Genomic DNA, 21,330 nt, shown 5'->3' with positions numbered 1-21,330 from the left:
CATCAAAGAGCCAAGAGAACTGGAGAGCCCAGAGAACTGGAGAGCCCAGAGAACTGGAGAGGCATGAGAACTGTGCAAAAGACATGGATGTTCCCACCACCTTCTTTAATAGAACCAGTAGCGTACAAAGCAAAGGGCACAGGATAGAGGTTGCAAACAAACCGCATAAGCATTGATTTTCAAGCACTTGCGTGAGCAAAGGCACCTATGGAGTCTGCACTGCAAGCAACATTCCTGCTTTTGATAATGCAATCTATCCCTCAAAGTAAAACACGTTGCTAGAACCTCCCCTTAATATGATGGAAGCCAAAGGCCAACCTTCAACCTGCTAGGAGTAACAGCGACTGCACCTTTTAACACAGATTATCTCCTAACAGTTGGCAAGGGCTGCATTTCATACTATGGAAACTAGACACTACCAGAGATGTGGCCCCGCAAGCACCTATCTCTACAGTGCTTCCCAAAGGGAAAAGTGAGGAAAGCCAGAGTTGCCGCCCTCAACCCCAGATCCAGGTTCTGGAGCAGACCCGAAATGCCAAATGAAGTGAGAAGCAGGAGCGGCAGGAAGCAAATCATCTAGAAAGCAAGCATTCCTGAACTATTCACTATTGAGGGCCTCATTTAGAGTTAGGCACACAGAATACTCTGTCAAAACGTGACGGAGATACCAACCCCCTATTACAAAAGCCACAGGCTATAATGCACGTGTGGCAAGATTGTGATGGAAAAAGCTCATCTGTCAAACTCTAAATATGGACAAAAGGATCTTACTTCCCCCTCTCGCATTTAAGACATGTATAAGGTCTACAGAATAGACGATGATCAGATTCCTAATCTGCCACTGGACTTTTCCATTGATGGCCAAGATCAGATCCATTTGCTTATCACCACCCACACATATGGTAGTGGCCATACTGGACGGCTCATCACTGCTCTATGCTACCTACGCAGCTCCGGATCTGCCACTGTTGTACAGCAGGTTTTAAACAACCAGATGCCAGTGACATTCTGAAACAAAGTCATTCTCTTTTGCTTCTGATCCATAAGAAAGACAAATGAATGCTCTATTCTGGTAATAATCATTCTAACAGAATAACTCCTAGAATCTGTACAACAGGACTCGGGTGGGACAAAACTACCTAGATCATGTAATTGGCAGATGATGCTCATACATCCTTGGATTGGTGCTTAGTGACCACACGCTTTTTGAAGCCAGGTGCTCAAGTCCCCCTTTAAGGCTGCAAGATGCGTAGACGCTTGTTACCATTCCCAGGTTTCTGGACCCCTACCACTTACTAAGACATGCTGCTACTTATGTCCTGTGCCCAAAGGACTCCTTGTTAGGGCCAGGGTCCCACAGTACCTGGTACTGTTGTAATGTGCCCATATCCCAATTTTATTTTGGATGCAGGTGCTTTGACTACTGGAACTGGTAGATACCCACACACTTTCTGTTAGTGGCACCAGGTGCTTAGGGTCTGAGTCTGGGACCAGGAATTTAGACCATACCACCCAGTCTTGTGCAAGGTTCATTTGCTGCCTATTATTATCGACCAGTGTTATCAGATCACTTTGGATAGGTGCCGTGTGCTCAGAAGCTGTTAGCGAAGCTAGGTGCACAGACCCAAGAAACAGTACCAATGCTCTGCCAGCTGAGAGAATAGAGAAGCCCGCCAGCGTGATAAGCATGATTTTCCTACCTTTGTAAGCTACAACTGATGGCAACTGGTGAACTGTGTGAATTAACGAGCCATAACTGTCCATCAGTTTGCTGTCAGGAAACCTCTGAAAAGGACAGTCACATGTCACAAGGACACACTTACACAACACTGAGCACAATTAAGGAAGGCGAGAATAAGAACATGAAACGGTATACGCAAGCACTGGCCCTACCTGCTTGGATGGAAACGAGGCTGAAAATCAATGTTTGAAATAACATCTTATTACTGTAGGGTGGCTTGATGAAAGTTTTTTGACAACACAGTATAACCTGGCACTTTTGAGAAGAGTACTCAATGTAAAACAGTTTGCACTATTGCTTCTTCAGACTCCTTTCTTGTATATGCGGCACTCCAGAGACAACTGTACAATCCAACTATACAGTTATGATGACTTTGACTTTTACACAGAATATCCAAACACCTCCTACCCCACCCTCCCCCTGATAGCACCAGATCCGAAGAGTCCTGTGCACCACATAGAAATACAGCTGGAAGGGTAAGTCCCTCCAGGCCCCGCGTAACATGCCCCCACAGTCTGAAAATATGCATAAGTATTATCCCATCAGATCGACCGCTGTCACTGGTGGGTCTAACAGTCCCCGATAATCCGCCCACCGTTTCCAAATCTTGTAGTGTTTGTGTGGGCACCCCCTAGCAACAAAAATAGGTTGTTCTAGCCCCATACAGAAGTCTAGCCCATTCTTCCATGCGGCCACCGATGGGGCCCTTGGCGCCTTTCATGCCCTGGCAATATCTCTTTTTGCCAGTGTAAAACCCAATTGCATAAGGTTTCGCTTATAGATGTTGCCTCCTATTCCTTCCATAACATGAAGTAAGGCCAGCTGCGGCATACGGGGGAGCTCCCACCCCAGAACCTCCGAAAGGCAGGTAAAAAGCCCTCTTCAAAAGCGATCAAGAGACGGACACAGCCAAACAGTGTGAATGAATGTATCCTCCTGTGACGAGGAGGGCCAGCACGAACACAAAAATAGAAGCGCTATGAACATAGGGACAAAAGATATATCCGTCTCAACTCTATTTCCACAGCAACCCGAGAATTGGAACGGGGCAGAAACAAACCTCTATCGCCCGGATGAGGAACCAGGACCCTGTTTCTTTAACTGGGCTGAGTTGACGGAATGCTCCGCCCACTGGAACGTCACAGAGCCGGACCTGGTAAAACCCGGAAGCGAGAGTACGGCGGTGTGTCCTACACCCGAGAAGAACGTGAAGGTGGTGAACTCGTCGAGGTTCCGAAAAGACTGCTGAAGGAGGAAGGTAGCGGAGAGGATCCCGGCCGACCTGCGACAGAGCCAGGAGGCCAACGATACGGCGCCTCGCCCAGCCACACTTCTGGAGAAGCGTGGCTCACCCAGGTACGGGCGAGCATCTCGGGCTGGGCGGGGAGGAAGGTTTTTAAACCCCCTTAATTGCACCGGCCAAACGTCCCACACACTTCCCCCTTCCCGAGCACTACCAGCACAGAATTCTTGCCTGCTTGTGTTCTTTTTGGTTGTGTGCCGGGCACCGTGTGAGTCCTCACTCCCCCTCCCTCACAGAGAATATAGCAGGACCCCAGACTGACTCCAAGTCTTTTTCTCTTTTCAATTCTAAACATACCTGAGAAGCGGCTGAACCCGGGAGCACCCTGGAGTGGAAGAAACGCGGAAAATCTCTGCTGAGAGGGCGCCTTTCCCCCAACAAGGAGCCGGAGAACACTCTTCATTATTATAGATCCAGCCCCAGGCGAAAAAAACTCTTAAAACCAATAAAAGCTGCGTTACCTCCACTACAAGTCTTTGAGAGTTCCTCCATCCCGCTTACACCTCCTCTCGGCTACAGTGAAGGCACACAGGGGAGACGATCAGCCCTGCCCTCCACAAACGCAATCGGGTAAAATAGACCATGTGTAAGTACTGGAACAGAACCAGGCGAAGTAGCATCGCTATGGCAGCCCCTCGCGGGTTGCTAAAGCCTCAGTCCAGTCCTTCTCCTCCAGCGTGCCCACATCCTCCTTCCAAGCCCTCCGAAGCCTCTGAAGTGTAGGGGAGCAATGAGTGACCAGGGATTGATAAATTTGAGAGATTTTCCAGTCAGCTAGATCTCCCATCAAGACCTTCGCCTCTAACGGGCTGAATTCCGGTAGTGACTCCAAGCCCTCTAGGGGACAGGGCATGCCGAAATTGAAGGTAGTGATAAAACTGGGATTGTGGCATAAGAAATTCTTTCTGCAGGTCTTGAAAAGATTTGAGCGTCCGGCCCCTCATCAAGAACCGAGATACCTATCGCGTCCCAACTCCGGAAACCCTGCAGGGCCGCCAGCTGAGGCATGCGCCCATTGCCCCAGAGGTTTCCACGAGTCAAAGTGTTCCACCACCCCATTCGGCACAAAGCCTGCCTCCAGATCAGAAACACCCCCCGCGTAACCGATAGCAGCAACCCCCGCAATGTCGCTGAATATAATATTGTATTGTATTGTATTGTATTGTGTTCTTATATAGCGCTGCTATCACCCTACAGGTATCTTGGCGCTCAGACAAGAATTAACGATTATCCTACAGTTCCAGATTAGAGAAGATGAACTAGCCCCTAGGGAATAGTAAGGTCTTCAACTCCTTCCTGAATTTCAGCAGGCAGCTAGCCACCCTGTGGCCCTGTAGCAGCCCATTCCATAATTGTCCAGCTGCCACACTGAAAGCCCTGTCTCCCATTCTAGACCGTTTAAATCTAGGGACCAGGACTAGGCCAGTGTTAGCAGACCGTAGTTGTCTAGGGGGCTCGTACCAATTAAATTTATCCTGCAGTGGTAAAGGACCCTGTCCATAAACCGCCCTAAAGACGATGCATAGTGATTTAAAGCTGACCCGTTCTTTAATTGGTAACCAGTGAAGGTCTTGTAGTGTAGTTCCTATTATCCCAATAGGCTCTGCGCATTGGAATAATACCTTCAATAGTATAGGCCTAGACCAGACGTTAACTAGGTCTTCTACTGTCGATATTAGACTTAAAGTTTTGGGTTTGCCAGCTAGCTCAGAGTTCACTAGAAACTTTCTCGAATAGGCAAGGAGGAGTTGAACCTCCCTGGATAGACAAGAAGGGATTTAGTTTCTGACAACCATAGAACATGACAACTTTGCTCTCCCCTAATCAAGAGTGTATCTCTAGAGTCGTGTGAAAACAAAAGACAACTTATTTTACTCAGTCAGTACGTGCATTCTTAGTCTCACCAGATTGTAGAGAAAAGGAAGAGACGGGCGTGTTCAATAAAAGATGGTATTTATTGATCAGTCTCTTTTCTCATACAAGAGAAATGGATCGATATTATCGCAATACTTATGGTTAAGTAAAGTGCATACAATAAAAGCAGAAGTATAAAATAATACTGTAAAAACATTTATATGGTTTCTAAGCCATATGAAGGTTTAAAATGAATAAAATAGATACATTCATATATACATTTGACTAATCGTACTCAACTGGTGCTTCTAACTACGCCTACCCCAGTGTACCTGACCTAAGCCTAATACGTGGGCGGGAATAGAAAGTAGCAGTTTAAGTTAAGTTTGTTTTGCCAAGTGACTGACTAAAGAATTCTCTGCGAGGGGTTATTCAGTTCTGTACCTGGAATCTAGGATGAATGAGGGATGGTATCTCTCGTCTCTGGTCTCGACATTCAAGGCTGCCTGCGAGGGCTACCCGGAAGCGCCGGAGCTGGATTTCTCGGCGGGAGAAAGCAGCGTCTCGTTCTCAGCGCGTCAGGAAGGCGGGGCTGCGCCAGCGGGGTCTGCTCTGCTTCTGGGCTTCGGCAAGTCTGGCTGCTCCGATCTCGTCACCACCGCGTGTGTTTGCTTAAGGCAATACCGGTAATATTTATACCTATAAGGTGCCGAGATTGACGTAAGGATGGACATAGATACGTCAATAAGGATGTCATACGACTTGGTCGTTAGCACATTCTTTTGCTGAAGTTCTCGGTGAAATCAAAACAATGGCCGCAGGGTTTTTCCCAGGTTGTCATAGGTTTGATTTGTTTTGAGAACTCCGTATGCCTTATCAGGGGCTGGAGGAATATCGCTTGTCTAATTAGATGGCAAGCGTTATGACCTAATCAGATAACACGTTCCTGTGCCGTAGTGTGGCTTAATCAGATAACGGTTTCTGCATCATGGGATGGCTGCTAGTTAACTTGTTAACCAGAACAGGGTCAGGAATAGGGGGATCGATACAGAACCTATAGGAATACATCACACCCACTCCACGCTAACTATGGCCATGTTTACGAATCTAGGCATAGTAAAACATACTGTAGAGTATCGTGTATACCTTACCACACCAAAAGACATAAAATGCATTTTGAAATTATCTAATATACGGAAAAAAACAGTCACATGTATTATATGCACTTAAGCTGTAGAATAATGCTAAAGTAATCACGCATATGTATACATTATTGCTAATAGGTATATGAGAATTTACACATGAAATGGCTCTTAATACAGAAAAAAGGTTCGAGACCATTTCATCACAGAATAAAAATAATTATGAACATACCAGCGGGCAGCTAATGTCTATAAAGTGTCTAAAAATAGAAATCTTAGTTCTCTAAGAATAGTTCTTACTTTAAGCAGAAGATAAGTGTCCCGAAAAATTGTAAAAATATTTTGGGGCTGCTGAAAAAACGCTGTCCGTGAACTGGAGGGGATTTGTTCATGTTATTCTGCTATTCTAGTTGAAGGCCAAATTCAGGGAACGCCGTGTGCTAGCTTGCTCAAAAGTCTCTATTTCTGCTCTGGTGAGAACATCATATCATTTAGACTCTCGAAAAAGCTGTCAACAGCTTCCTGGGAGAGTTCCACTAACTCGGAAATAGGTGTAACCATGCATTCGTGCGCATGATTGTCTCCATTGACGTTTTGATTAGTATTGCTGACAGAAGGTCGTACCTGATCGATGCTGCTTTCATCTTGAACTTCACTACCCCTTAATCGTAGTGGTGAAGTTTCCACGAATGCCGTCATCAGGATTGGTAGCCGTTGAGGGCAGCACAAAGCATGGGCCGTTATCGGACCCAACAATGTTTCTGCATCCACAGGCGCATCCGATTGTAGCGTCAGACAGGTGTCCAACACGCATTCTTCTCCGCACAGCAAGCACCTTAATACAGGTAAAACACATCGATGCCACATTGGTCGAAATGAAAGAAACCAAGTCATGTTCAGGTCTCTAAGCCGGGATAGTCCCAGGATTTTTGATATCCGGTCCCGGTATCCAATGGCTCGGATTGTTTCTTCCCTTGTCGCAGGTGTTTTGTCTGTGACACGGTTTGCCATAACGAAATATTAGGACCAAGAATAGGATTCCTGCAATTAGTCCCAAAATGAGGGGAAGTCCGCCAAAAATCGAATGGACGAAATCTGGAAAAATACCCAGTATGGCTTTGAATGGTGTTAATGCCATCGAAAATGCGGTCTTAAATACCTTTGAGACTCCACTGGTATCAGAAATATTTAAGATTTCATTCAGGATTTCTGCGAAATGTATGGGGGAATTAGTTGATAACAATGAGTGAATCTCTGCAGTCGTCCTTGCGACTAGGAGATCATACGTTTCTTTTGATGACGTGAGTCTGGTCGGCGTCTGAAGAAGCACTGTTTTCATTCTGCTTAAAGTATCTATTCGAATAGAAGTAATTTTCAAGTTAGGCCATGCCCTTGCCTCCCTGTCTGGAAAGGAGCTGGGGAACAATGAGTGTCCACAGCACATGACCTTCGCAGTCGTAGTTACGAGATAAGGAGTCCCGGGCATAAGACTACAACATCTGCGATCCACAATTAGAATGTAACTCCCATTATAGAGTCTTTGAAAGAATGGTTCTATCTCTGTTGCAGGTGCGCCTAGCTGGTGACATGAAAGGTTATTTGAGTTCCCTTCACAGGCTCCATGCAAACTAATTCCATTACACAGAAGTGCACCGCTTAGTGACATCGCACAATTATTGCCACTAAGAAACACTTTCTGTCCTTTATTACTGATACATGCATGTGAATAGGGCAAGTTCCATGTTGTCTTAATGTACCCTTTTCCCAATTTTTCGTACATGCCAGCCTGTATATATTTTTGGCAGTATTGAAACCTGAAGGTAGATATTGGAATATTAATTATCCCATGTATTATCCATTCACTGACAGGTCGTTCTGACACGGTCACTGGTAATCTCTCGAGTTTCTCAATGCTCAGGATTGTATAATCAGCACCCTTCTGTGCCATACTGATTTGTTTATCAGTAAGGTTAAAGATATTGAATAGTGACGTTGTGTTGATTAAACGCCAAGGCACATAGCCTGAACGCAGATTTTGCAACGTCCAGCCAAGCTGTACAATAGAACGCAATTGAGACTGACCGTGTTGTAACAACAGTAAGTCCTGCGATAATATGTCGATTGCTGAAGACACAATGCTGTCCAAAGAAAAAATTCTGGAGGACAGAGTCATTAACCCATTGTCCACTACAGAAAGTGATTTTTCCAAATTAATACGGTCAATTTCCCGTATACTTTCTGCTGTCTCAATTTGAGTCACCTTCCAGGCCTCATTGTAAGCTGCATATACAGAGGCTGCTATGAAACGTTTTTGACGCTGTTTGCGCGGTCCCATAATGAAATCACGCAAGTCAGCACCATCAGTAAGTAAAGTTAGGTGTTGCTTAATTTCTGTCAGTGTGGAAGTTTGTAGCCATTGAAGGCATAATTTGCCCACACTGTAGGTGGTTATTATCCCTGGGTGTTGTCTTTGGGAATATCTAGGGTCTGGCCTGGTCAATTTGAACCCCTGTGTTTTGTTCAGGAATCTGTCTTGACAGTTATTAGTATCTGTGGGCCAGATCAACCACTGTTTCCAATCAGGATGTGTTCTGTTTTGGTTTAATACATAGTTTACGTCTATCTCTTCATCTGTAGAGCTATTGCTGTTCATAGTTGGCTTTGGAACAGACGGTTTATTTAAGTCTTTGATTTTGGCTAAGCCAAGACAGGTAGTCTGTTGAATAGTGTCATTTAAAAATATAATTTGTTCTGGGATCATGCAGGCTCTAAACAATGATTCTATACCTTGTACTTGCCATTCTTTTGTACCCCAAACACTTTTTACTTCAACATTTTTGTCCCAATAATCAAAACCAAAAGTATTCATTTGTTCAAAAAATGAGTCTGAATATATCAATTTTGTGTTTGTTGGGGAGGAGCCAAGATGGCGACTGAGACAGACGTGTAGGCTCCCGGCTCCGCAAGCCTTTGTTTCCCGCTACGATATCCTGACCTTCATCCTGTGATAGCGCTGCAGCGGGACGACTATGAAAGTGCGCTGTTGTGGTTCGCGTTCCTCCGGTGTCCCTGCCTGCCCGATAGCCGGAGATATCGACAAGACTGTTTGGCGGCCTTTGTAGCCCTGGAGCCGGGACTTGTGCTGCCGTACGCCGCCGGAGGCTGCGGGGGTGACGATGGACGGTCGAGCCGGGGCGGAGCTGGCACCTTGGGACACGCTGCCTGCTGTGGGGGAAATAGTTGTACCCTTCTGCGAACTGTGCACATCGGCCAAGTGGGAGTTCATTCTGTTCCTTTCTCCTTGTGGAACGCTGAAGGTGAGCTGTGCTGTGCTGACCACATTCTGGCGCTTGCCTGGCTATCGTGGATCACCCCCGAGTTTGCCCCCGTCTTGAGCCGCAAAGGGGATGACTCTCACTGTTGGTTGCCCATTATTAGCGTGTCCGGACAAAATCGGCAGCTTCCACTCCAGCCTCTCGGTGCCGGTTTCGCCCCCACATTCCTGTGAATCCCCTGACGGGGTGGCAATGGCGGCTGGCTCTTTGGTTGTGAGGGTGAGTGTCACATCGACTCCAGCTTGTGTCGCCCTGCATGGATTTGAGCGGTGTGTTAGACCGTGTGTCACGTTTTGTACCACGGAGTTGTTGGAACAGCAGCCTGTGTTAACTTATGGATCTGTTCTTGCCGCTCTTGCCGATTTGCGATCTGAATGGGGAGAGTGCTACCGAGTGCTGAGTAGGAAGCTTGATGATGCTACACTCGCTCTGGGATGTGCGCCTCTAGCCTGCTTTCAACGATGCACTGATCTGCCTCCGCTGATTTCTGACTGGGCTACAGTGCTGCCACACGAGTGCAGAGAGGAGCGGTCTTCTGGCTGTGTTGGTGCTTGCGGACTGCCGTCCGCCTACCTCAGCGGTGCTACAATGTTTCCCTCTCTACTGAAGCCTGCGCCCTCACCCATGATATCGCTACTTTTGTTTCTGACGCCGCTGGTACAGCTACTGATTCCCTTTGTTGCTTTCGTCTCGCAAGCTTTGCTATCCCTATATTGTACTGCACATCATCGGGCGAACCTGGAGACACCCCTCCTTTGGGTCAATGGAACTATTTGTGACTGGCGATGTCCATTTTGTTTTGGTGCACACCTCCTCTGCCGAGTGCGGCCATTTTGTTCCTTTGTTCTGTCTGGGGCGGGTCCTCTTCTGGAGCTATGCTAAGGGGGACGCCCACGAACTGGCCAGGGCTAGGAGATTCCTCCTTACAACTTGTGCTTGATTCGCCGGTGGGGACTCGGTTTGGAGCGCTTCCACAACGCGTACTGCTGTGATATGTGATGATTCTCCCCATTCTATCCTGTGCTTGATTCATTTTGCTGTTGTTTTTACAAATGGGGTAGAGTTCAAATGTATGGCGGGGGAGTCCGGGAGAATTTAGATTTGGCCCTCCTCCGGTCTTCTGTGGTTTCCTTTTTCTTTTCTTTCTTGCTTTAGTTTCTATATTTCGGGTTCTTTATCGGGCGACAGGCACACTGCGGGGGGGGGGGGGGGGGGGGGGTAGGCCGTAGCCTCTGCATGCGTGTAGGGTGGGGGGTAGGGGGTGGGGATTTTTATTTTTTCCGTTTTTGTTTCTATGGGCCTTATTTTTTCTCCTCTCTCTCACACTCTTTTCTTCTCTTGTTTCTAATCTGGGTCCGTGGGTTGGTTTGGTACGAGGTGGGTAACGGTAGACATGGTGTATAATGGTGGTTTGATAATCCTGTTGCATATATCCTTGTGCCGCCATGCTGCTTGGGGGGATTCTACTGTTTGTTGATATTCACTCCACGATGTTGCCCACTCATGTTGTAGGGGGATTGTACGGACTCTCCTCATCTTTGTTTATTATATTTAAAGATGCTTATATTAGGGGGAAAAATCTTTAAAATTAACCTTCATTGCTCCTGTTTCTCAGTAACACGGTGGTATCCAGTGTAACCCTGATTGACGGTCAATTTGTATCGAGGTGCTACTGAGTCACCGCATTGTTTGCAAAAGTGCTTCAACTGGTATTGTGGCCGGCCGGATGGTTGTGGGCCCGTATTTGTTTTTCTGCTATCGCACAATAAAGGTTTTCAAAAAATTTTTAAAAAAAATTGTGTTTGTTATCATGGTTTTTGTCCCTGTCTTATTTGACAATTTGAAATAAAATGTTTCAGCATTACTTGTGTTGAACCCTGAAAAGTATGAATATTTGTCATAAAAGGTTCTTGAGCTTCCTTTTGGAGGGGTTGCACAATGTTCCCATTGATTATAATTTAAAACATTTCTAGGTTGTGCAGATTTATGTAGAAAATGGTTACCATAATGGTTGTAACAGTACATACTATCATAATTTGTCGAACCCTGCAAATAATCATGTTTGGTAAATTTAGCAGACATCACTAAGTCAGACATCATATTATTAATGCTTTCAAAGTCCCAATCATCTGCAAATGAGCTTGTTTTTACAAAGTCACTCAACGAGATCTTGATTTGGTGTGGATATTTCAGGATTTCGACCGGACCATAAATTTCATAGTCAGTGTTGTCCCATGCTACCCCACCCGGTATAGGATTGGCAGTCAGGTTGACTGAAGAAAGTTCTCTTTTCTCGACGTGTGAAGATGTGTGTGGCTTGAGGATCAAGTTGATTTTCTGACTTGCTGTGTCCATTTTAGCATATTTTCCCTCAATGAAGCGTCCCAAAGTTAGTACCATGATGAGCCAAAGTATGAGGATAAATGCACCAAAGCCCACCCAAAATTCAATCCATGGAGAAATCAGATATGTTTCTTTCAGTTGTTTCAAAGGTTCTTTAGCTTTATCTTTAAAGGTTTTTGTTGATGGCTGTGTTTTTGATTCACTGAGGTCTTCAGAAGAATCATCGAAGTTTATGAAGTAGCCGGATGCAGTTCTGTCAATTGTTCCAATTGCTTCAGGATTACTGTTTCTTGCATATTCGTTTGTTACTTCATGGTAGGTTGGTGTATCTCTACTAAATGTTTTTATTTGGGTTTTCAGAGGTTTAAGTTCCATTGCATTGTTGCATAGTCCTTGTTGTTCTTCTGTAGGTGTTTCGAATGTGATTAGCCTCTTAGTTAGGACCTCTGTATTGGTAGCAAATCTTGGTGTTCTGCTACTTATCGGGAGTCCACTTGGCCTACTGTTTGTTATCGGCCACATGATTGTGGTTTTACCAGGTCGATGGATACAACTCGGTTCTCCTTTTTACCAGCAAGCGGCGGTAGTACAACTGATCTTGTCCCGTTGATAGACAAGACAGGAACTGCTTTTCTGTAAGAAGGCCCAAATTCCTTCTTTACCGCGATCTTTTCTCTGACTAGATCCCCAACTTTTGGAATCCAGACAGGTCTTGCTGGGACAGGTGGTGGTTCTTCAGTGGTTGTTGGCTGCTGTTTCAACTTTATGTTGCTCAGGTCTTTTCTTGTTTCGTTTAAGTCCTGTAAAATAGCCAAACGATCTTTGATTTCAAAGCTTTTTTCCTTCACCACTGAAGTCTGACTGTCGAGATCTAAGACTAACATCCTAGTTCCAAACAATAATTCGTACGGACTGAATCCCTTCAGAGAATTTCTTGGCAGGTTATTTAGACTACGTTGGACACTTATTAGATGTTTGACCCACCCAGCTCCCGAACCTAATATCATTTCCGTTATAGATAGCTTTCTGCCTTGGTTTTTTCTTTACACCATCCCGTATCCCTCAGGAAGGAAGTGAGAAGAATCCCGCTGTGCTATGCTCATTTGGCCATGTTTCCCCTCAGGCTTAAAGGCTTTAAGTGAAAACATTGGTCAGACGTAGCATGCTCCTAGCGTATATGCCATTTAGACTCGCAAATCTTTGTATAACAGTCCAGACGTCAGCCGAGTGCTGGTGATCTACATTATAAGTGGGAACTAGCCTGTATATGTTAATCGGACGCTTTGCTTTTTACTGTTGATCTTTTCTGGAATGAAACCCCACGGTAGTATACTGTTTCTCTCGCCACTGCGATCTCTGTTGCAGTCCGGGCATTTTTTTACAAAAATGTGATGCTGCAGGCTCATGCCTGGCCACCAGTACCTTGATTGTAATTCTTCCAGAGAATCTTTTAGTTTGAGGTGTCCGAGACCCTCACCCATATGTGCGTCTGCAATTAACAAAGTTCTCCTGTCCATGTTTAAAATTACTCTATCCCCCACTCCAGGGATTCGAGCAAAAGGGACAGAGTTTGCATCGATTATGTATGTATAGTTGAGTGGATAGTTGATCGGTAGCGCTGAGCAGTCGCCTTTTGATGACGTTTTCACCGCCAGCACTGTTTCACCGTCAATGTACGCTTTTTTCTAGCTACGGAAGCCGATTTAGTTGCTACCGCTGTGGCTGTCTCAGCCAATGAATTCCCTGCAACGTGAACGCCATCACGTTGATGACTCAGTGTATGTATCACGTGAGTCTTTGGTAGTTCTTTTTGTAACAGAACTATTTGTTCCCAAAGCAGTTTTTGCTTTATTGTTGCACCTGTGTCATCTTTGTAACCGTTTTGAATCCATGTCTGCAAATCGTTGTTATATGATTTGACGCAGTAATATGAATCGGACACTATAAGTGTCGGGAATTCGCGATCCGCATTATCTAGCGCCATTTTCAATGCTATTATTTCAGTCTGTTGTTCTGAATTAGTTTCTACTGAGTGTGTTTGTGTTAATAGAGGTCTTAGTTTACCTCCGCGCCACACTTCTTTTGTAATCTCACATGTGGGGTTGTATGCTTTTTCTCCCCAAACTGAGGGTTGAGCATGTCCGTCTGTATAGATTACACAAGCGTATTGTCGTAAGGGCAGAATGTCGATTGGCAGAGGGAATGTTCTTTCATATTCTAGATTTTTTAGTTCCTCTAGTTCTGGATCAAAGTAGTAGTATACTTTGTCAGTTGTAATTGAATTCACCCATTGTATCCATTCCGGATTCAATGTTGTTGTTGGTAAATTACACGGTGTTGTTAGTGTCTCAAAGGCTGATTCTGCTGTTCTGATTTTGATATGTCTACCGCCAGCTTTGTCTTTTTCTCTAGCTATTGCGGTTTGAATTGCATGAACAATGTTTTCTTTAATACTGAACTTCTTTTCAGCCTCTGTGTACAAGTGCGATTTGAATGCAATTGGTACCTTTTCTCCCTCATTAGAGGTCAGGTATGTGAATCCGCATCTTCCTGGGATGACTCGAATCACAAGATTGCGTGTGTTATCACGTGGTTCTAATTTTGTTTTAATTAACATGTCTGTTTGTAAGGATCTCAGAATTTCTGTGTGTATCTGAGTCCAATTGGTTCTTTTAAAATCTGGTTTTATTAGATCATAAAGGGGTTTGACCCTTTCTGCGTAATTTGCAATGTATGTTCTTCCGAAATTTAGGAAGCCTAGAATTGACTGTAGGTTTTTTAGTGTTCTAGGTGCTTGGAGTACGGCACATTTCTCTAGGAAATTGTCAGCCAGGCTTTTGCCTTCACTTGATAATTCATATCCTAAGAACAGGACTGTTAGATGGGCAATTCTAGATTTTTTAAAGTTGAATTTGTAACCCTCTGCTGCGAACCCAAGTATTATGGTGTTCACTCTCTTCAAGTGAGTATCCAAGTCATCATCTGTTAAGTATATGTCGTCGACATACGATAATGCTTCGTCATCATATGTTTGTAGTAATTCTGTTACTCTCGCTGAGAATACTCCTGGGCTGTTCTTATACCCCTGGGCTAACCGACAGAATTGTTTTTGAGTGCCATTTATTGAGAACGCAGATAAATATCTGCTCTCTGGTGCTATATTTTGACAAAAGAATCCATTAGAGATGTCTAATGTTGTTTTGTATTTTTTGCGCACTATGTTATTCATTAGTGCAGTACTATGCGAGTTTTGTACTGCAAAAGTTTTGCAACATGAGTTAAGGTGTCTGTAATCCAAAACTAGACGATATGAATTGTCTGGTTTGGAGACCGAAAACAAAGGGTTGTTCATTTGTGAGGTGCAAGTTTCAATCACCCCCTGGTATTCTAGTTGATCTAGGATTTCTTTTACCTGTTTTTTAGCTTCTTGCCTAATTGGGTACTGTCTTTGTGCAGTAGGTTGTGATTTTAACTGGATTTTGTGAGGAGGAGAGTCCTCATCCCATCCTACATGATTTTTATATAAAGCAGGAGCTTGAGCTACTGCCCACTTTCTAGCAAGTGTGTATTTTTTATGAATTGGGATATGATTTGAGAAGGCAGGCATAATTATTTCTTCGCCATGAGGACAGTCCCTGACAAACTCTGGTGGCCAGTCTTTTTCAGCTAGAAGGATGTCATAGCCCTTGGAGAGATTATCCCAAAATAGTCCCCTTATTTTTCTAGTCTTATCCCCTTCTATACGTAAAGTTATTTCATATATTTTGTGAGGTTTGCTAACTCTGGTGTCTGCAGTTTCCACTTGAAGGTATTCATTCGTGTCCACTGTCTCCAGATGATTCATAAGGACTTTGCGAGCTATGCTCACTTCTGCTGCTCTGTCTAGCATTGTCTGAGCCCATTCTCCGTTTTTCAGTTGTGTCCTCAGTATTCTCGGCATTGTTAACTACTTTAATACTGGCTACCTTCTTTTTTGGAAATTGTAATTTCTTTTTTAGATGAGCAGGTTCCTTGTCTTTGGACTTGGCGTGCTCTTCTCTTTGTTCTGATCGTCCTCTTCTTTCCGATTTCTGCGAGGAAGTCTGAAAAGATTGAGAGGGGCGTGTATCAAAATCTTGATATCTATCAGGCTTCTTTATATTATCCCTATTTCTAAGGTTATATCTTTTCCCAGAGGGATCACTTTGGGGTGACCGGTGTCTTTGGTTCGGAGATCTTTCTCTCCGCCGAGGAGACCTTCCTCTGGACTGGAATTTCTTTTCTTTAGGATTGGATTGTTTGTTTCCATCCCAGCTCTTTTTTTGTGATGTTAAATTATTATTAAAAAATATTTTTTCAGGACTTTCAATCAGTTGTGGTTTTACTGGTATTCCACCTAAACTATCTCTACCTAGTTCGTCATAGGATTTTTCTATGATTCTGGCAATTTCAGCTGGTTGTTCTGCTATATCTATTTCTTTTAACCTCTGGCGGATCGCCACGTTTGCTGCTTCTCCCTTTATGTTGGCTAATAATATAGCCGAGACCTGCTTGAAGTCTTTCAGTAATTTCATACAAAGAGTTAAAGCGGGTTCTGGACCGTATTCATCTTGAATTTGTTTTAGCACATCTGGTATTACCGAGATGGATGGAACGCCATGCGGTTTTGTGTAAATGGAAGCAAAGACTGTACCCCAAGTGTCACAGTCCTCCACGTGTGGTGTGATTCCCATTGGAAGACAGATAGTCAGAATCCTGTGTTTTTCTAACGGGGTGGTGTCTGGAAACACCGCCTCTATTTGGGTGATTTTTTGTGCTAACCAGAATGGTATTTGTTCCCGTTTTGCGGGTACTTTACCTAGGCAGGACTGTATGTTCTGTGGTGTAATTTTATTTGTGTTCCCCTGATGAGGGGTCAGCTGTGGAATTTTAATTGCTGGTTGGATTGTTGAAGTCCGCATCACATATTGGACTAATTGTCTATGTACTTTTATTAATTGTTTTAGTTGTACTAAAAGATCTGCTGCAGACATCTCGTTGATGTCTGGATGTGGTGTGTATCCGGCTAGGACCGGCCACGTTGCTCCTGGTCTACCTAAAGGACCGAGCCTGGTGATGTGATTATTGTGTTTTAGGGCGCCATTAAATAAGAGCAGGTGCTCTTGAAATTTAAGTGGTACTTCCACCTCCTCGAAAGGAGCGTACTCTTCAGGAGGTTCCTCTGTTTTGTAATAGTGGAAGACCTTTGTTACAGCGTTAGCTGCTGGAAAGTTTATCCATGTATAGAATACCTCTGTCTGCCGATATTCGTGTGCCTCAATTACGAATATGACTGTGCCACCTCTAGGTGTCAGTCCATTTTCTATAAGTTTTAAGGTTATAGACTTCCTTGTGTTGACCGGGATGATTATTATACCCGGGTCTGCTTCTTGCAGTGCATTATCAGCTGCTACGAGTTCAGCAGTTATTCTAGCTGCCTCTCTATCTCCTTCACTGTCTGACATTGTACTGTCCAGAAGGTTATTCCGTTTGTTTGCAGATCAGGTTTCTTGTGGAAACAAAGATTAGATGCACAATATTTTGGAACAGTGTATCCTTCAACGTTGACTAAACCAAGAACCATACATAGGAGTTTCCTCCTGCGAGGTTTGGCGGATATGACCTTTCACCCACTCCAGACGTCTTTGGAGTATTATGGGAAAAAAGGGGTATGAGTGAAAAAGCACGACTGAGTTACTCTAATGTCTTACGTTAGTTTTATCGCCTTTGCCAAACGCGTTGGGCGCCATGTAGTGTAGTTCCTATTATCCCAATAGGCTCTGCGCATTGGAATAATACCTTCAATAGTATAGGCCTAGACCAGACGTTAACTAGGTCTTCTACTGTCGATATTAGACTTAAAGTTTTGGGTTTGCCAGCTAGCTCAGAGTTCACTAGAAACTTTCTCGAATAGGCAAGGAGGAGTTGAACCTCCCTGGATAGACAAGAAGGGATTTAGTTTCTGACAACCATAGAACATGACAACTTTGCTCTCCCCTAATCAAGAGTGTATCTCTAGAGTCGTGTGAAAACAAAAGACAACTTATTTTACTCAGTCAGTACGTGCATTCTTAGTCTCACCAGATTGTAGAGAAAAGGAAGAGACGGGCGTGTTCAATAAAAGATGGTATTTATTGATCAGTCTCTTTTCTCATACAAGAGAAATGGATCGATATTATCGCAATACTTATGGTTAAGTAAAGTGCATACAATAAAAGCAGAAGTATAAAATAATACTGTAAAAACATTTATATGGTTTCTAAGCCATATGAAGGTTTAAAATGAATAAAATAGATACATTCATATATACATTTGACTAATCGTACTCAACTGGTGCTTCTAACTACGCCTACCCCAGTGTACCTGACCTAAGCCTAATACGTGGGCGGGAATAGAAAGTAGCAGTTTAAGTTAAGTTTGTTTTGCCAAGTGACTGACTAAAGAATTCTCTGCGAGGGGTTATTCAGTTCTGTACCTGGAATCTAGGATGAATGAGGGATGGTATCTCTCGTCTCTGGTCTCGATATTCCAGGCTGCCTGCGAGGGCTACCCGGAAGCGCCGGAGCTGGATTTCTCGGCAGGAGAAAGCAGCGTCTCGTTCTCAGCGCGTCAGGAAGGCGGGGCTGCGCCAGCGGGGTCTGCTCTGCTTCTGGGCTTCGGCAAGTCTGGCTGCTCCGATCTCGTCACCACCGCGTGTGTTTGCTTAAGGCAATACCGGTAATATTTATACCTATAAGGTGCCGAGATTGACGTAAGGATGGACATAGATACGTCAATAAGGATGTCATACGACTTGGTCGTTAGCACATTCTTTTGCTGAAGTTCTCGGTGAAATCAAAACAATGGCCGCAGGGTTTTTCCCAGGTTGTCATAGGTTTGATTTGTTTTGAGAACTCCGTATGCCTTATCAGGGGCTGGAGGAATATCGCTTGTCTAATTAGATGGCAAGCGTTATGACCTAATCAGATAACACGTTCCTGTGCCGTAGTGTGGCTTAATCAGATAACGGTTTCTGCATCATGGGATGGCTGCTAGTTAACTTGTTAACCAGAACAGGGTCAGGAATAGGGGGATCGATACAGAACCTATAGGAATACATCACAGTCTCTCAGTGCCAAGGATGTTGAGGAGCTCCATGGTCATTAAAAGCTACCTTAGCTGCCGCCGACTGCACCCTTTGGAGCCCTTGGAAGATGTACTTAGGGGCACCCAGGTACAGGGCATTGCAGTAATCCAGCCTGCTCAACACTAAGCTCCTCACTACCAAGGCACGTGAGGCGATTGGTAGTAGCGGGAGGATCTTTCTCAGCATGCGAATTAGTTTAAAGCCAACTTGGAAGGTTTTGTTGGCCTGGGACACCATTTGAAGGTTGGCGTCCATTTTCACTCCTATGTTACGCACGGTGTTGGTCAGATTCAGAGAGTCTTCTTCTGGGGTAAGCCTGAATTCTGTCATGGGGTGCTTTAAGATTTTTGCAGCTGAGCAGTACATCACTTCCGTTTTCCCTCCATTCAATTGGAGCGAATTAGCCCTGAGCCAGCCCACCGTTTTCCGCATGCACTCTTGGAAGGCCTCTACTGAGGTCTCCTGCTTGCCCTCCAAGGAGAAAATCAATTGAGTATCGTCCGCGTAGTTTATAACGCTGATACCAAAGGATTTAATGATGGACAATAGGGGTTTCAGGTACACATTAAATAAAATGGGACTAACTGAAGACTGTATGTAGGGAATGGTGTCCCATGAGCTGTCGCTCAACTGCATATGCCGGGTCTCCCCTGTCACAGTACCACCACTCGTTAAGAACCAGCAAGTGTGAGTCTTGATAGTACGAGAGCACATCAGACGCCAGCCTCCCGCAGTAGGTGGACAGGAAGCATGTGCGCAGAGCCACCCGCACTTTCCCCCCCTCCCATAGAAACTGTCCAAGTGCTGCATTCACCTTTCTGAACTATCGGGCGTGATCTGGTATGGGTGATTCTGTAGCTGGTAGAGGAGCCGGGGAAGTGCCACCATCTTGAATATCGCCAATCTGCCAAAAGAGAGAGGCATACGGGACCAGGCTTTAAGATCTTTGCGAGTCCGTTCCCACAATGGGACCAGGTTGCGCTCCCAGGAGACTGCAGGTACATCCGATAAAAACACGCCCAAATATTTCAGTCCCCCCACCGCCAACTGAACCGAGGAAGCCCACGCTCCTATTCCGGTCCGATCCCCTAGAACCCATAATGTTGACTTGCGGGGGTTCATATAGAGTCCCGAAGTTTCCCTCAAAAATGTGCATACGCAAAAGCCGCAGCCCTGTCCTGTCTATAGAGGTAAGAAAGAAGAGAACATCATCCGCATATAATGCAATTCTATCAGACAGACCCGGCGCCCATTCAAATCCCCGGATCTGTGCCTCAATGCGCATCCAAGCAGCGAGGGCTCCATAGCTAATGCAAATAAATATGGGGACAGGGGGCAGCCCTGCCGCGTACCCCGCCCGATAAAAAAAGAACAATGAAAGGGCACCCGCACCGCCGCTGCCAGATCTGTGTATAGTAGCATTAGGTATGAGAGAAAGCGCAGGCCAAAGTTGAGCCTTCGCAGCAGGGAAAAAAGGTACACCCAGATCAAGGAGTCAAACGCCCTGTCCATATCAGCCAATAACAGTGCAGCTGGTTCCCCCAATTGCCTGATGGCCGCCATTGCCATGTGCGCTCGTCTAATATTGTGTCTGGTCACTCTCAGGGGCATGAACTCAGCCTGGACGGGGTGCACCAGGGTGGAGATGTGGGGCAGGAGACGATTGGCAAATGACTTGGCCAGGGCCTTCACCTCCACATTTAAAAGGGAAATAGGACGATATGAAGCATGTTGCTCCGGGGGCCTGCCCAGTTTGTGGAATACCACCACCTCTGCAGGTCTCCAGCCCAGAGGAAGCGAGCCCCGCTCCTGAGCCTCTTCCACCACAGGTCGAAAGTGAGGGGCCAATTGTATAAAAAAAAATGTCTAAAAGATTCACTGGGGAACCCGTTGGGTCTAGGCGCCTTCCCAGGATTGAGTTCTCCCAGAGCCGTGCCCAATTCCTCATCTGTCAGTGGTAGCTCTAACTGTTCCCACACCTCATCCGACACGATCTTTAGGTGGTAGGTCAGCTATGAATTTATCTATGACGGCAGCCGATACGCATTCCTTCGGAGCGTAAAGGTCTGCATAGTAGGCGGCAAAGCTTTCCGCAATAGCTGGGGGGGGTCGATAATCGGTTCACCCGCCGGGTCCAGAACTCCCAGTAGGGCCTGGGAATGGAAGGTTCCCTGGCAAAGTCGATGTAGCATTTTGCTGGACTTGTCGCCCCATTGATACACCCTGCTACGCGTCGCCAGCCAGGCTTGGCGGGCCTTATCCATCAAAAGGGCCACATAGTTATGTTGTGCCATTAACAATTTCCGCCTAGTTTGACTTCCCTCTACCTCCCGGATCCGACGTTCGAGTGCTTCTATTTCTGCCTCCACTCACAGCAGCTCCTCCCTACGCGCTGCCGCACACCAGGAAATGTCCACCCCCCTCAACGTGGGTTTCAGTCCCTCCCATAATGTTTCAGTGCAAGAAAT

At 45.3% G+C, this 21,330-nt stretch overlaps 1 protein-coding gene across 3 annotated transcripts in view; it reads right to left on the bottom strand.

Annotated features, from left to right (window-relative positions):
- The window catches only part of FLVCR2 (FLVCR choline and putative heme transporter 2), a 513,060-nt gene that overhangs the window by 63,978 nt on the left and 427,752 nt on the right, over positions 1 to 21,330 (bottom strand). For 2 of the 3 annotated variants that reach the window (XM_078659924.1, XM_078659925.1), the window contains exon 11: positions 1,701 to 1,785. The exons of the other annotated variant lie outside the window; for it this stretch is intronic. In XM_078659924.1, coding sequence (XP_078516050.1) covers positions 1,701 to 1,785 — 85 coding nt within the window. The remainder of the gene's footprint in view (positions 1 to 1,700; positions 1,786 to 21,330) is intronic. 3 annotated transcript variants of the gene reach the window in all.

The sequence above is a fragment of the Lissotriton helveticus genome, chromosome 9, assembly GCF_964261635.1.
Source record: "Lissotriton helveticus chromosome 9, aLisHel1.1, whole genome shotgun sequence".
NCBI lineage: Eukaryota > Metazoa > Chordata > Amphibia > Caudata > Salamandridae > Lissotriton > Lissotriton helveticus.
This window is presented reverse-complemented; position numbering and strand designations above follow the sequence as displayed.